Source organism: Salmo trutta, chromosome 35 (assembly GCF_901001165.1).
Source record: "Salmo trutta chromosome 35, fSalTru1.1, whole genome shotgun sequence".
NCBI lineage: Eukaryota > Metazoa > Chordata > Actinopteri > Salmoniformes > Salmonidae > Salmo > Salmo trutta.
The window spans coordinates 28,586,115-28,603,161 of NC_042991.1; the positions used below are offsets into that span (position 1 = coordinate 28,586,115).

Sequence of the window (17,047 nt, forward strand, 5' to 3'; positions counted from 1 at the left end):
CATCCAGAAAAACAAGCTAGACTAGTTTATCTGGCTTATATTTGCGTATTAACAAGTTGTCAAAGAATAAATCAGATAAATGCCAAAATAAAGGCAAAAATAAGTCCCTCCCCACCGTGCACACTGGTTGAAACAACGTTGTTTCCATTTCAATGAAATTACATTGAACCAATGTGGAATAGACATTGTCTGTGCCCAGAGGGTCAAGTGCTTGTGAAAGAAAATATGCCAACATGCAAACAGAAGATAAAACATTCCCCATCAACAAAGACAATAAATGAATCCCTCACCTCATTGAAAGGCTTCTTTATTCTTGGGCCCAGTCTTGCCTTAGGCATATGCCTGAATATTAATTATGGGCAGCCTGTCAGAGTACACAGAGAACAGGTAAGTTATCCGGCTGAGTGGAATTTCCAGACTCATTGTATAAAGGGAAGAACCCAGCAACAACAATAAATAGGATTTACCAAAAGCAGCAGACAGGAAACTGAGAAATAAGGGGGTTTGCAGTTATCAAGGAGGCTTTGTTCTCCCGAGTCAGCATCACACGATGTTTACAAAAATGAATTGGATGGATTTGCAGTACATGCCGAGTCAGCAATAGCCTGCAAGAATGGCCCTATCAACAAAACATCTATTCGATCTCTAGTCTATATTAATGACATACAGTGCATTCGGAAAGTATTCAGACCCCTTGACTTTTTCCACATTTGTTTGTCACATCACAGCCTTATTCTTTAATGGATTAAATAGATTTTTTCCTCATCAATCTACACACAATACCCCATGATGACAAGGCGAAAACAGGTTTTTGAAAATGTTTGGAAATGTATAAAAAAAATCTAAAACAGAAATACTTATTTACATAATTATTCAGACCCTTTACTATGAGACTTGAAATTGAGCTCAGGTGCATCCTGTCTCCATTGATCATCCTTGAGATGTTTCTACAACTTGATTGGAGTCAACCTGTGGTAAATTCAATTGATTGGACATGATTTGGAAAGGCTCACACCTGTCTATACAAGGTCCCCAAGTTGACAGTGCATGTCAGAGCAAAAGCCAAGCCATGAGGTCGAAGGAATTGTCCTTAGAGCTCCGAGACAGGATTGTGTCGAGGCACAGGTCTGGGGAAGGATAGCAAAAAATTGCTGCAGCATTGAAGGTCCCAAGAAACAGCAACCTACATCATTCTTAAATGAAAGAAATTTGGAACCACCAAGACCCTTCCTAGGGCTGTCCGCCAGGTACTAAGCAATCGGGGGCAAAGGTCCTTGGTCAGGGAGGTGACCAAGAACCCAATGGTCACTCTGACAGAGCTCCAGAGTTCCTCTATGGAGATGGGAGAACATTCCAGAAGGACAACCATCTCTGCAGCACTCCACCAACAGGCCTTTATGGTAGAGTGACCAGACGGAAGCCACTCCTCAGTAAAAGGCACATGACAGCCCACTTGGAGTTTGCCAAAAGGCACCTAAACACTCTCCGACCATGAGAAACAAGATTCTCTGTTCTGATGAATCCAAGATTGAACACTTTGGCCTAAATGCTAAGCGTCACGTCTGGAGGAAACCTGGCACCATCCCTATGGTGAAGCACGGTGGTGACAGAACCATGCTGTGGGGATGTTTTTTAGCAGCAGCCAGGATCGAGGGAAAGATAACCCCAAACTTAAAGGGAGGGAAGGGAGGGTGGCCACCGTCAACAACGGTCCCTGTACTACATCCCCCCCCCAATCCTCCCACTACGGAGGTGGCTCTGGCTCTGGGCGTAGCTCCCGTTCCGTAGACTCTAGGCTGGGGAGCGTTGCTGGAGCCTCCTGGCTGATGAGCGTCGCTGGAGCCTCCTGGCTGAGGAGCGTCGCTGGAGACTCCGGGCTGAGGAGCGTCGCTGGAGACTCCGGGCTGAGGAGCGTCGCTGGAGACTCCGGGCTGAGGAGCGTCGCTGGAGACTCCGGGCTGAGGAGCGTCGCTGGAGACTCCGGGCTGAGGAGCGTCGCTGGAGACTCCTGGCTGGGGAGCGTCGCTGGAGACTCAGGGCTGAGGAGCGTCGATGGAGGCTCAGGGCTGGAGAGCGTCGCTGGAGGCTGCAGACTGGAGAGCGTCGCTGGAGGCTGCAGACTGGAGAGCGTCGCTGGAGGCTGCAGACTGGAGAGCGTCGCTGAAGGCTGCAGACTGGAGAGCGTCGCTGGAGGCTGCAGACTGGAGAGCGTCGCTGGAGGCTGCAGACTGGAGAGCGTCGCTGGAGGCTGCAGACTGGAGAGCGTCGCTGAAGGCTGCAGACTGGAGAGCGTCGCTGGGGGCCGAGTGCTCACAGCAGGCACTGGCTATACCGGGTTATGGAGGCGCACTGGAGGGTGAGTGTTCGAAGCAGGAACAGGACGTACTGGACTGGGCAGGCTCACTGGAAGCCTGATGCGTGGGGCTGGCTTTGGAGGCGCCAGACTAGTAACACGCACCTCATGGCTAGTGCGGGGAGCAGGAACAGGACGTACTGGACTGGGCAGGCGCACTAGAGGCCTGATGCGTGGGGCTGGCTTTGGGGGCGCCAGACTAGTGACACACACCTCAGGGCTAGTGCGAGGAGCAGGAACAGGGTAAACTGGACCGAGGATGCGCTGCGCCGGCGCACTTCTCCCTGGCTGCCGGCTAACTCTCGCCTGGTAACGCTGCGGAGCCCGCACCGGACTGTGCACGCGTATGGGCGACACAGTGCGTATCTCCGCATAACAAGTTGCTTGCTTGATCCGTCGCTCCCCATAATAAGCACGGGGAGTTGGCTCAGGTCTCCATCCTGACTCTGCCCAACTCCCCGTGCCCCCCCCCCCAAAAAATGTTTTGGGGGGAGGCCTCTTGGCCTCATCTAGCTCCCTTAGTTTCCTCTCCCAGAAACGTCGTTCTGCCTCCCACATCCATCCTCTTCAGTGCTCCAATCCCCGCTGCTTGGTCCTTGTTTGGTGCTCCAATCCCCGCTGCTTGGTCCTTATTTGGTGGGTGGTTCTGTCATAGACGTCGTAAGGATTGGACCAAAACGCAGCGGGTAAAGTGCTCATCTTCTTTCTTTATTAAAGAAAACACTTAAACAAAATAAACTGACACGAAAACAGTCCAGTAAGGTGCGCAGACTATACTGGAAACAACCACCCACAAAACACAAGAGAAAACAAACCCAACTAAATATGGACTCCAATTAGAGACAACGACAACCAGCTGCCTCTAATTGGAGGTCATTGCCAAAAACCCAACATAGAAATAGAAAACTAGATAAACACATAGAAATAGGTAACATAGAACATAAACCAAAAACACCGAAACACACAAAACAAACACCCCCTGCCATGCCCTGACCAAACTACAACAACAAATAACCCCTTTTACTGGTCAGGACGTGACATCTGGCCCTTCTTTCGACACTGTGTTAACAAACCTCCAGATGAGCTTCAATGCCACACAACACTCCTTCCGTGGCCTCCAAATGCTCTTAAATGCAAGTAAAACTAAATGTATGCTCTTCAACCGATCGCTGCCCGCACCAGCCTGCCCGACTAGCATCACTACTCTGGACGGTTCTGACTTAGAAAATGTGGACAACTACAAATACCTAGGTGTCTGGTTAGACTGTAAACTCTCCTTCCAGACTCACATTAAGCATCTCGAATCCATAATTAAATCTAGAATCGGCTTCCTATTTCGTAACAAAGCCTCCTTCACTCATGCCGCCAAACATACCCTCGTAAAACTGACCATCCTACCAATCCTTGACTTCGGCGATATCATTTACAAAATAGCCTTCAACACTCTATTCAGCAAATTGGATGTAGTCTATCACAGTGCCATCCGTTTTGTCACCAAAGCCCCATATACTACCCACCACTGCGACCTGTATGCTCTCGTTGGCTGGCCCTCGCTTCATATTCGTCGCCAAACCCACTGGCTCCAGGTCATCTATAAGTCTTTGCTAGGTAAAGCCCCGCCTTATCTCAGCTCACTGGTCACCATAGCAGCACGCGCTCCAGCAGGTATATTTCACTGGTCATCCCCAAAGCCAACTCCTCGTTTGGCCGCCTTTCCTTCCAGTCCTCTGCTGCCAATGACTGGAACAAATTGCAACAAAAAAAAAAAATCACTGAAGCTGGAGTCTTATATCTCCCTCTCTAACTTTAAGCATGAGCTGTCAGAGCAGCTTACCGATCATTGCACCTGTACACAGCCCATCTGTAAATAGCCCACCCAACTACCTCATCCCCATATAGTTTTTTTTCTTTCTCCTTTGCAACCTAGTATCTCTACTTGCATATTCATCTTTTGCACATCTATCACTCCAGTGTTATTTGCTAAATTGTACTTATTTCACCACTATGGCCTATTTATTGCCTTACCTCCCTAATCTTACTACATTTGCACACACTGTATATAGATTTTTCTATTGTGTTATTGACTGTACGTTTGTTTATCCCATGTGTAACTCTGTTGTTGTTTGTGTTGCACTGCTTTGCTTTATCTTTGCCAGGTCGCAGTTGTAAATGAGAACTTGTTCTCAACTGGCTTACCTGGTTGAATAAAGGTGAAATAAAAAATTAAAAAAATGTAAATGAACAGAAGTTCTGAACATATGTTTAGGAATGACAAGAAAAAAGTGAAATGGTGTTGATTATATTCTGTTTATTACAAAATATAAGACTTTGGAACTGTTAAGAGAATGCTCAAAGATCAAAGCTAATTGATCAGAGAGAAGGAAGATGGTTAAACAGGGAAAATATAACTGTATTGAAAATACATCTATTACGATAAAATGTGTCTTACCAACAAAGATACTGGCAAGGCAATACATTCAAAGTATAAACCAATAAATGAAATATACAATGAAAGATATTAAGTTATGATAATAGATAAAGAACCTCTTTATGATAACAGATTTACAGTGACTGAAGTTTTAAAAAAAATGTAAAGTTCCATTCTGAGAGCTTAAACTATTTTCACTTACAGCATGACAGCAATGCATTTTCTTAATCAGTTAGTATACACATTTGATAGAGGTAGATTCCCTGTATTTTATAGGGAAATTAAACATTTGAATTCTTCCAACTCATACTCATCTGTTTTTGATAGTAAATGAATGTAGAAACAGAAGGAAAACTTTTCCAAGTTTCCAAGTGAGATTTAACTGTTCCTAGTATTTGAAAACGGGTATAGAACTAATTCAGTAGATATACATTTTCCCCTTTGTACCTTTTGCTAGTGGAGAAAAAGCTTCTTTTCAATGTGAATTGCTCATGCAGAGGGACGAATTCTAACTTTGACTTTTCATGCACAACTCAATCTTACATTGACTTCAATGCATGATTAACACAAAAGGCATGCAGATTGCAGGTTAGTATTCAGCCCATATAGTATATAGTCATGATGTACAAAACATTAGGAACACCTTCCTAACATTGAGTTGCACCCCCCGCCCCTCCCCTTTGAACTCAGAACTGCCTTAATTCATCGGGGCATGGACTCTACAAGGTGTCAAAAGCATTCCACAGGGATTCTGGCCCATGTTGACTCCAATGCTTCCCACAGTTGTGTCAAGTTGGCTGGATGTCCTTTGGGTGGTGGGCCATTTTTGATACACAGGGGAAACGGTTGAATGTGAAAAACCCAGCAGCGTTGCAGTTCTTGACACACACAAACTGGTGCGCCTGGCCCCTACTACTATACCTCAATCAAAGTCACTTAAATATTTTGTCTTGCCCATTCACCCTCTGAATGGTACACATACATAATCCATGTCTCAATGATCTCAAGACTTAAAAATCCTTATTTAACCTGTCTCCTCCCCTTCATCTACACTGATTGAAGTAGATTTAACAATAAGGGATCATAGCTTTCACCTGGATTCACCTGGTCAGTCTATATCAGCGGGTGTTCCTAATGTTTTGTTCACTCAGTGTACACGCAATATAAATGAAAGTAAACCATCACACAATAACAAACATGATTGAAGTAAAGCTACAGTTTTCCGATGATGCTCAAGATGTTCAAGATTCAAAATGTCTCCAGCTGTAGAGTATATTCAGGTGGTGAGAGTACACTCAGAATGGCCCTCCAACCACTGACCTGCCCTGGATTTGAATGTCATCAAAAGGGAAAAGAGCAAGGATCTGAAAGGAAGCCATATGATGGGGGTTTATATTTCACATATGTTATACCTCTGATCCAGACAACAGTCCAGTCAGTCTCTTTCATAACAATAAATAAACTGGGGGTGTTACAATTTCCCCGCAAATCCTCACAAATATGTATTTCTAGCATTCTCAGTGAATATCACCGGACTTCGAGTCAAACGCCAAATGCACTTTGAGCTGATTTCCCAGACACAGATTAAGTTTATAGCTATAGTCCTGGACTAAAAAAAGCATTTTCAACGGAGAATCTTTTTTAGTCCAGTACAAGGATTAATTTGTGTGTGGGAAACTGACCCTTCCTGTATAACTTACATCATCATTGCCGTCGGCTAGATCCAGTGCCGTCTCATCCTCCATGTTCCTCAACATCTTGTCGGCCCCAGATTGGCAGAGCAGGTTGGCGATGGCTGCGTCCTGCCGGCCCACCGCCAGGTGAAGTGACGTGCAGCCGTTAAACATCGCAGCGTCCATGTCAGCTCCCTTGTTCAGCAGCAGAGTCACAGAGATCACGTCGTGGAGCTCCACGGCCAGATGGAGAGCTGTCTTACCACTTGTACCTTCCTGGGGGACAGAGAGAAGACAGGCAAGGGAATCGGTAAATACAATTTCTCTTCAAAAAAGGATAGGGTGAGGGAAAGGCCAACAGGGGGAGCAAAGGACCAAACAATCTTAGTAAGGAACTGTCCTCCTCAATCCAGTATATTCATTCTAAAACTGAAAATGTCCCAATGTCTTGAACACATAAAATGAGGCAAATTATATCTACTGTATAGCAAGCTTATTTCCCCCAGAAATATATCTGGGGTAGGTAAGGTCAGTCTGCTATGTTGTGTTGAGTTCTATATCCATCCATATGTGACTCAGACTTGCTGGCCTGGGCCTATTCTCTGACACGTCAAGCATCTCCAGAAAACCCCCTGGTTCCCAGCCAGCCTCATCACGACCCAACTCTAATTACATGAATCCATCAGAATCCACTGAGCTCAGGCCGTATCACTATCAGTACAGTAAAGTAGTAAAGGACATAGCTTGAAGGAGAAAGGTTGTACCTCTAAATATATATTTTTTTAAATACCATGTGTTCATTAATATATCACATTTGCTCATATCGTGACATGATACATTCCTTTAAAGACAGTCCTCAAAGGTGTAGCTTGATCATCTAAGTCGAGGTAAATGTATATCTGCCCTACTACAAATAAAGAGGATTTAGGAAAGACACAATGTTATGAAGTACTAACTACAGTATTACAGCACAATGTATTGCAGTACCTGAGTAATACAAGGTTATTGTAAGGGAGTACACCTGGGGAAGTCATTGGACAAACCTGGATGTTGAGGTCTGCCCCTTTCTTCATCAGTAGCTTCATCAGACAATGCTGTCTGTTCACAGTGGCTAAGTGGAGACAGGTGAGACCTGAAAACAAAGACACATTCCTTGAAAAAAAATATCACCTTTCAAAAATCACCTTTCTGAATGAGGGATTAGATTATTTTGACTACATATTATAGCTAGTATCAAACAAGCATCAGTAAGGTCAAGCCACGTGACACATAATAACATACATAAGCTACATATCAAACAAAATATACAATTGTTTACAACCATAAACATGATTTCTATCTCCAAAATCTACTAAGCCGGGAACATCGAATACCAGCTTGACAGCAACAACAAATCATTTAGACCACAGTCTTGTCTCGCACAGAGCAATGTCGCAATAAAAGCACAAAGCACGAGGCAAGAACAAGCTCGCACAGATGCCGACATACTGTAGACGCCAACACAACAACAGGAAGTGGCACTAAATAAAGAGACATCACATCATGGCATCGTTATAGCCTCGCACACAGCGTGCAAGGTGGCAACAGCTGATCATCCTGGGCTCTGTTCAGTAGGCACACAGCGTGCGAGGTGGCAACAGCTGATCATCCTGGGTCCTGTTCAGTAGGCACACAGCGTGCAAGGTGGCAACAGCTGATCATCCTGGGCTCTGTTCAGTAGGCAAACAGCATGCAAGGTGGCAACAGCTGATCATCCTGGGCTCTGTTCAGTAGGCACACAGCGTGCAGGTCGGCAACAGCTGATCATCCTGGGCTCTGTTCAGTAGGCAAACAGCATGCAAGGTGGCAACAGCTGATCATCCTGGGCTCTGTTCAGTAGGCACACAGCGTGCAAGGTGGCAACAGCTGATCATCCTGGGCTCTGTTCAGTAGGCACACAGCGTGCAAGGTGGCAACAGCTGATCATCCTGGGCTCTGTTCAGTAGGCACACAGCGTGCAGGTCGGCAACAGCTGATCATCCTGGGCTCTGTTCAGTAGGCACACAGCGTGCAAGGTGGCAACAGCTGATCATCCTGGGCCCTATTCAGTAGGCAAACAGCATGCAAGGTGGCAACAGCTTTGCAAAGAAGGGCACCTATTGGTAGATGGGTAAAAATAAAAAAGCAGACATTGAATATTCCTTTGAGCATGGTGAAGTTCTAAATGACACTTTGGATGGTGTATCAATACACGCAGTCATTACAAAGTGACTGCGTCCTTCCTAACTCAGTTGCCGGAGAGGAAGGAAACCGCTCAGGGATTTCAATGGTGACTTTAAAACAGTTAGAGTTTAATGGCTGTAGTTACTCCACAATACTAACCTAAATTACAGAGTGAAAAGAAGGAAGCCTGTACAGACTAAAAATATTTCAAAACATGCATCCTGTTTACAACAAAGCACTAAAGTAATACTCTAAAAAATGTGGCAAAGCAATTCACTTTCTGTCCTGAATACAAAGTGTTATGTTTGGGCAAATCCAGTACCACTCTCTATATTTTCAAGCATAGTGGTGGCTGCATCATGTTATGGGTATGCTTGTAATCGGTAAGGACTGGGGAGTTTTCAGGATAAAAAAGAAATAGAATGGAGCTAAGCACAGAAAACATCCCAGAGGAAAACCTGGTTCAGTCTGCTTTCCACCAGACACTGGGAGATTAATTCACCTTTCAGCAGGACAATAACCTAAAACACAAGGCCAAATCTACACTGGAGTTGCTTACCAAGAAGACAGTGAATGTTCCCGAGTGGCCGAGTTACAGTTTTGACTTAAATCTCCTTGAAAATCTATGGCAAGACTTGAAAATTGTTTTCTAGCAATGATATGTTTTGAAAAGAATAATGGGACAATGTTGTTCATTCCAAGTGCAAAGCTCTTAGACACTTACCCAGGAAGACTCACACCTGTAATGGCTTTCAAAGGTGATTCTAACATGTATTGACTCTGTATTGAATATTTAAGTAAATTAGATATTTCTGTATTTCATTTTCAATAAATGTGCAAATGTTTTAGCAAAAAAATATATTTAATAGGCTGTAACACAACAGAATGTGGAATAAGTCAAGGGGTATGAATACTTTCTGAAGGCACTGTACATTATGTAGAACACACATGTAGAATAAGGAAAGTAACAGCTCTATTTCTGACATTTATAGCTGTAATATTTAATGTTTGCCTACTGTAGTGGGCCCAGGGTTGTATTCATTAATGCACACATAGAAAAACGAAAATTAGTGTTTCTTATATGGCAAGTCCAGGTAGGCTCTCCCTGTTTCAGTCAGTTTTTTCACCATTTGGTGCCTAATGAATATGGGCCCTGCTCTCTCACCTCTCCAGTTCTGGGTCTCCAGCACGGAGCCCAGCTTGCTGGGGGAGACATCCCGGGTCATCTCGGTGGCGCATTTGGCCTGGCCCTGCTGGCAGGCCACATGGAGCGGTGTGTTACCCTCCTGGTCCTGCAGCTCCAGGCTGGCCCCGCTCTCCACAAGGCCCCGCACCACCGAAGACAGGCTCAGGTAGGTGGCAAGGTGTAGCGGCGTCTAAGGACCACGCATAAAAATAGAATTACTCATATGGGTACACTCAATATGGCCGCCAGTCCACCCATTACAGAACATTGACTAGGATGTGGATCCCCTTTCTAGTAATTCTATTTAAATGGAACCACATACCAATCCAAACAAACAACCAACAATGGGTTAGTATTACAGGTTGGTGTGATATCTGACTTGGAGTCAGAATGGGCCCTCTTTAAAGTGAATTTAGTACAATCAGGGTTGATAAGAGCTCATCAAGGATCTGAAGTACAGTAGCTAATATCTACAATGAGTGTACAAAACATTAGGAACACCTTCCTAATATTGTGTTGCACCCCCTTTTGCCCTCAGAACAGCCTCAATTCGTCGGGGCATGGACTCAAAAGCATTCCATAGGGATGCTGGCACATGTTGACTCCAATGCTTCCCACAGTTGTATCAAGTTGGCTGGATGTCCTTTGGGTGGTGGACCATTCTTGATACACATGGGAAACTGTTAAGCGTGAAAAACCCAGCAGCGTTGCAGTTCTTGACACAGTCAAACCGGTGCGCCTGGCACCTACTGCCATTCCCCATTCAAAGGCACTTTGCTATTTACCCTCTGAATGGCCCTCATACACAATCCATGTCTCACTTGTCTTAAAAATCCTTCTTTAACCTGTCTCCTCCCTTTCATCTACACTGATTGAAGTGGATATATCAGATGACATCAATAAGGGATCACCTCGATTCACCTGGTCAGTCAATCTCATGGAAAGAGCATGTGTTCCTAATGTTTTGTACACTCAGTGTATGACTCAGCTTAAGTATAGAATAGTTGAACTCTTTAATACCATAGGAGGCCATACCAAGTGAGGGGATGAGCAACAATACATTGGTAAGTAACTAAAATAAATAAAATGTAGGCCTAAGGCACCTCAATGTGGAACTGCTGATTGAACTGTGTAGGGGGGGAATATAATGACTAATATAACCAGTAGGGCTACCACTGCTTACGTGGCTTTTGGTAAACTCTAACAGAACAGAGAAATAACAAGGCTATGTGTGTGTGAGTCACGGTGTAAAAAACGCTGACTGTGTCATTTCTGCTCTCTCCGCTTTCCTCTCCGACCCATCAGGATTTCTCCAACGCCACGTCAGCTTGCCCCCCCCCCTGCATGTTCACTCAAACCTCCTCTTAAATCTGCCCTGTCTAGCTTAAATGTTTTTATTTATGAGACAGAGAAGATTCCAGATAAGATTCCTCTTATTCATGTTTTAAAGGCGGGAAAGCAGGGGAGTTTCCAATTAAGCTCCCTTATGAAATAACTCTGGATCCACCCACTGAACCATTACTGTGAGAGGATGCAACTACTGGAGAAAGGGGAAGAGAATTTGTCATGAATTACACGATGCAGAAATAACATTATCACCTCTGTCGTCATAAACATTGGCAATTGCAATCATCAAGAGGAAGTATCGTGAAGGTTAAGTCAGTTTCAGTACACCAGTATAACCAGTGTTGAGGGTGTAAAGAGAGGAGTGTTGCTTTGTTTACTGTACCTGGTACAAGTTGTTCTGGATGTCCAAGACATCTTTGGGGAACAGCTGTATCAATTGGTTGGCAAAGTGTTCATCTTCATGGATGATGGCTAAATGCAGGACTCTAGAAGGGAAACAAAAACAAAACAACATTTCTCATTAAATTTCTATAAAAAAATCAGATTGATTTATAAAGACCTTTTTTCATTAAATGTGTCATAAAGTGCTTTTGCGGTAACCCGTCCTAGGCCCCACAGCAAGCAAAAGCAGTTTTGAGTTACTGTCATTTAAATGTTGCATTCGACTGGAAAGTGAGCCGCCTGAGGAAAGTGGAATCGTTTCTCATTCAAAACGTCCAGTTACTTTCCTTTAAACGTTTAAAAGTAAGCAGCCTCAGGAGACGAGAACAACATATAATTTGATGGAAAGAATTACCTGCTTGAGCATTCTTAGAATGATATCAGACCTACCTGGAAATGTAACGCATTGCATTAATGTCAACTGGTTGCTTAGCAGGCCACACTCATTGGTTGCGAATGTTGTGCAATAATGGAACTTTTATGCAAAGAATAGTCATGTCAGGAGGATGTTTCATTCCGCAAAGCACTTTTCGAATATGTATCTTCTTGGGTATCATTCACCACTGGAACCGTAGTTATTTGAAGAAGAACAAACAAAACTATCGGTTGATGAAGGGATGTCTAACATACACAAACCGCAGACCTATGAACTTTAACTACACAGTTAAAATGCAAATGCAGTGAATTTTGTTCTTTACTGCACCCCATTCACGCTGTCATCACATTTGGTTCATACAGTCAAAGTGGAAAACAGCAACACCAAGAAACACTCACCCCAAAAGCTAAAGGGGAAGTTCTAGCAGACAAAAGAGTCAAATGCAGGAAATAGACACAGTGCTTTGTTTAACCTACATCAAGGCTTTCCAAAACACACTGTTCACACACTATTCCCTACAAAGTGCATTACTTTTGACCAGAGCTTCATTTTCAACCTAACTAACTGATGTGAAAGTAGTGTAGGCCGATAAGGCCAAAAGTCTGCATGTCTGTGTGTCTGTGGTAATTCTATGAGTTTCATTAATCAGCCTATTCTTGGGAGATAATTACTATGTGAACATGTGCCCTGCCTTGTCTATCATGGGGAATTTCCAGGGCTGTGTCTTTTACACTTCTGCTTTCCAAGTCGAGGCAACTCACAGGAGTTCATCCGCAGCTTTCACACAAAGGCCTGAGAGTATGTATCACTCCACACTTAAACTCTCCTCTTAGTCGACATCACATGCCATGATTATTGGGATTAGGATAAACATGACACACGCAAAGAAAGAGCTGTGCAGGGCAAAACTACAGGTCATTCCCCAAGCCTTCATTTATTCATCCAGACAGCAACAACAACTGGTGGTTGTTTTGATTGTTCGCTTGGTGCAGTAGGCCTAGTCTACGAAAACGCATCCATCTACAAAATGTTATTGTGGTTAACACACTCAGACATCCAGTCATTCCATCAGACATGACGGCATCAATGAAAACGTCACCTGTTTGTTGACAGTGGTAATTTTAGCCTATGCTTTCATTGCCAGATGAAACCCCTAAGAGGACAGCCAAAGAGTAGCACCCATCCAATTCTGTAAGATCTACCAGGTTGAATCTGGAAGGGTCTCTAGGTGATTTGGGCAAAGAGTTGGTTTTTGGGTTGGGCACAAATGTATGGGGTAGGACAGACACCATATTGTGCATTAGAATTGAGTTGATAGACATTTGCATGGCCCAATTGGTACTCAATATAGCCTATGCTATGTATTTTAGACAGGGGAAAGTCATAATATATATACAGATATTAAGGACACCGCTGCTGCGACTCTGTTCTTTATTCTTACTCTGACTATTATCTATTCTGATGCCTAGTCACTTTAGCCAGCGTTTATGTACATATCTACCTCAAATACCTTGTATTCCTGCACACATTGACCAGGTAGTGGTACTCCCTGTACATAGGCCCATTATTGTGTATGCTATTTAAGCAATAAGGCCTGAGGGGGTGTGGTATATGGCCAATATACCACGGCTATGGGCTGTTCTTACCACGACACAACGCGCAGTGCCTGGACACAGCCCTTAGCCGTTGTATATTGGCCATATATCACAAACCCCAGAGGTGCCTTATTGCTATTAAAAACTGTTCACCAACAGAATTTGAGCAGTAAAAACAAGTGTTGTGTCATGCCCGTGGTATACGTATGAAAGCTGTCAGCCAATCAGCATTCAGGGTTCAAACCACCCAGTTAATAATCCTCTATTTAACTCTGCATCTTTAGGGAGGGGTCATAAACAAACATTTCATGGTAGTCTACACCTATGGTTTGGCGCATGTGACAAATTTGATTTGATATTGTCAAATTAAACTAAAATTAGCCGACTGTTGTCCATACTTGTGTCTATACTGAAAAATGTGTCAATTTTTTTCACAATTTCCTTCTGGCTATTTGTGTCCAACAAGAATTGTGGGCGGATCCCAATGTAATTAATTCAAATGCAAAGTTGACCATGCCTTGGCTTGCACACACATACACGCATGCGTGTGTTTCTTGAAACGTTTTTCACCAAAACTTCGTCGTCATGACAAGAACACGTTTTACCTTTTCAAAAACACAAAATAAAATATGAGTTATTTAAAAAGAGGTAAATAAAAAACGTACGTGTCTCCATCTTCAGTGATGGTGGTGAGAAGGTTTTCTTCATGTTCACTACATTCTGTGTTCTCTGCGCTGTCATCTTTAGATTTTGAAATGTTGCAGCCCCCTATAATCTCACTCAAACTCTCAACATTTAGTGACGATGACCCATAAGCAGAATCCAAACGCTCCTCTGTGCTGGTGATAGTCAATTTATCCCTGGCTTCACTGGGTTCAGAAGTCGAATCCCGATCTGTTTTGATAAAGGGGTCATCTTTCATTAAAGATTGGAAGGATTCAACACCAGAGTCCATTTGGTTATCCTCCAACAAATCCAATTTCCGCTTCGCATCTTCGGCGTTTTGCATGGTGGCCCGCGATTCACAGTCACTCCAGGTAGTCTTGACCGGTTTAATCCCTGAGAGGCCTATATGTTGCTTGATGGTGCGAGCAGTTCTCGGAGGAAAACTCGATCACACCTGAGTAGGAATTCACTGTTCCTTTCTGAAACCAAAGGTAGCGGTTGAGTTTCATGCCATCGGATCGAGCGCGTTGACTTTCCCCACACCACCAGTTTAGGCTACATGAAAATAAGTGGTCATCTTGCAACAACGCATAAATGGTATAAACACTTCCCTACACGCAAAATTGGGCATTTACTTCAAAACATAAGAGTCTTAATATCAGCAACAGGCTTCAAAATAACTTTGACACTGTCATAACCTGTGGTAAACCTGCATAGTTGAGAGCATGTGAGCGATGAAACGCGATAGGGGAAGCGCTCTGCGCTTACGTGAAAAGGCGGACTGTTTTTGTCTGGAGATGCGGATGGGGAATCCCCGAAGTGCGTATTATGCACTTACATTACAACCACCCCCAACGCTGTGGAGTGTCCCTGGTTTTACAGGATAGGTTTGAACTACACTCCCCGTACCATGCTTTCATTTGTGTTTCTTTCTAAACTAGTGTCACAATGTTTCAGTGAGTAGAGGCCATATGGTAGGCCTAAAACAGCATAGCCTAGACCTGTAATCTAATGTTGCATATAACTTTTTGTAGATACAGTGCCTTCACAAAAGTATTCACACCCCTTGACTTTTTCAAAATGTTGTTGTGGTACAGCCTGAATTTAAAATGGATTAAATGTAGATTTTTTTGGTCACTGGCCTACCCACAATACCCCATAATGTCAAAGTGGAATTATGCTTTTAGAAAAATGAAAAGTCAAAAAGTATTCAACCCCTTTGTTATGACAAGCCTAAATGTGTTAAGGAGTAAAAATGTGCTTAACAAGTCACGTAATAAGTTGCATGGACTCACTCTGTGTGCAATAATAGTGTTTAACATGACTTTTGAATGACTACCTCATCTCTTTACCCCACACATACAATTATCTGTAAGGTCCCTCAGTCGAGCAATGAATTTCAAACAGATTCAACCACAAAGACCAGGGAGGTTTTCCAATGCCTTGCTAAGAAGGTAGATGGGTAAAAAAAAAAAGATGCAGATATTGAATATCCTTTTGAGCATGGTGAAGTTATTAATTACTCTTTGGGTGGTGCATCAATACAGCCAGTCACTACAAAGATACAGGCTTCCTTCCTAACTCAGTTGGAGGAAGGAAACTGCTCAGGGATTTCACCATGAGACCAATGGTGACTATAAAACAGGTACAGAGTTTAATGGCTGTGATAGGAGAAAACTGAGGATGGATCAACAACATTGTAGTTACTCCACAATACTAACCTAATTGACTGAGTGAAAAGAAGGAAGCTTGTACAGAATAAAAATATTCCATTTAATTTTTTTTACATTTACGTCATTTAGCAGACACTCTTATCCAGAGCGACTTACAAATTGGTGCATTCACCTTATGATATCCATGCATCATGTATGCAACAAGGCACTAAAGTAATACTGCAAAAAAATGTGGCAAAGCAATTAACTTTTTGTCCTGAATACAGTCTTATGTTTGGGGCAAATACAATACAACACATTACTGACTACCACTGTCCATATTTTCAAGCATAGTGGTGGCTGCATCATGTTACTGGTATGCTTGTAATCGTTAATGACTGGGGAGTTTTTCAGGATAAAAATGAAACGGAATGGAGCTAAGCACAGGCAAAATCCTAGAAGAAAACCTGGTTCAGTCTGCTTTCCATCAGACACTGGGAGATGAATTCTCCTAACAGCAAGACAATAACTTAAAACACAAGGCCAAATCTACACTGGAGTTGCTTACCAAGAAGAAAGTGAATGCTCCTGAGTGGCTGAGTTACAGTTTTGACTTAAATCTACTTGAAAATCTATGGCAAGACCGGAAAATGGTTGTCTAGCAATGACCAACAACCAATTTGACACAGCTTGAAGAATTTTGATAATAATAATGGGCAAATATTGTACAATCCAAGTGTGCAAAGCTCTTAGAGACTTACCCAGAAAGACTCACAGCTGTAAATTACCGCCAAAGGGGATTCTAACATGTATTGACTCAGGGGTGTGAATACTTATGTATCACGCCTGCTCCCGCTCTCCCTCTCTGGCGCTCAAGGGTGCCAGGCTGCCCTTCATTACGCACACCTGTCACCATCATTACGTGCAGCTGCGCAATATTGGGCTCCATTAATTTGTTGATTACCCCCTCTATATTTGTCTGCTCCTCAGTTTGTTCCCTGTGTCAGCATTGATGTTGTTATTTTTCCCCTGTCCAGACACTGTTCCTGTTCTGTTTAATGTCGGATGTTTATTAAATGTTCACTCCCTGTACCTGCTTCTCGTCTCCAGCGTCGATCCTCACATTCA

The 17,047-nt window shown here is 43.4% G+C and overlaps 1 protein-coding gene across 1 annotated transcript; it reads right to left on the reverse strand.

Annotated features, from left to right (window-relative positions):
• Positions 1–4,641: 4,641 nt before the first annotated feature.
• On the reverse strand, positions 4,642–15,045 carry nfkbie (nuclear factor of kappa light polypeptide gene enhancer in B-cells inhibitor, epsilon). Its single transcript, XM_029734092.1, has 6 exons — positions 14,267–15,045; positions 11,572–11,674; positions 9,822–10,032; positions 7,498–7,586; positions 6,482–6,730; positions 4,642–6,145 (listed from the first exon to the last, which is right to left on the reverse strand). Exons 1-6 carry the CDS (start codon positions 14,608–14,610, stop codon positions 6,077–6,079), a joined length of 1,065 nt encoding a protein of 354 aa, XP_029589952.1. The 5' UTR covers positions 14,611–15,045; the 3' UTR covers positions 4,642–6,076.
• Between the last annotated feature and the right edge of the window lie 2,002 nt (positions 15,046–17,047).

Coding starts and splice junctions, on each gene's coding strand:
- nfkbie (XM_029734092.1), bottom strand. CDS start 14,610: ATGCAAAACGCCGAAGATGCGAAGCGGAAATTGGATTTGTTGGAGGAT. Junction 10,033..11,571: donor TCCAGAACAACTTGTACCAG/GTACAGTAAACA, acceptor CGTGGTCCTTAG/ACGCCGCTACACCTTGCCAC. Junction 6,146..6,481: donor TAGCCGACGGCAATGATGAT/GTAAGTTATACA, acceptor GCTTCCTTTCAG/ATCCTTGCTCTTTTCCCTTT.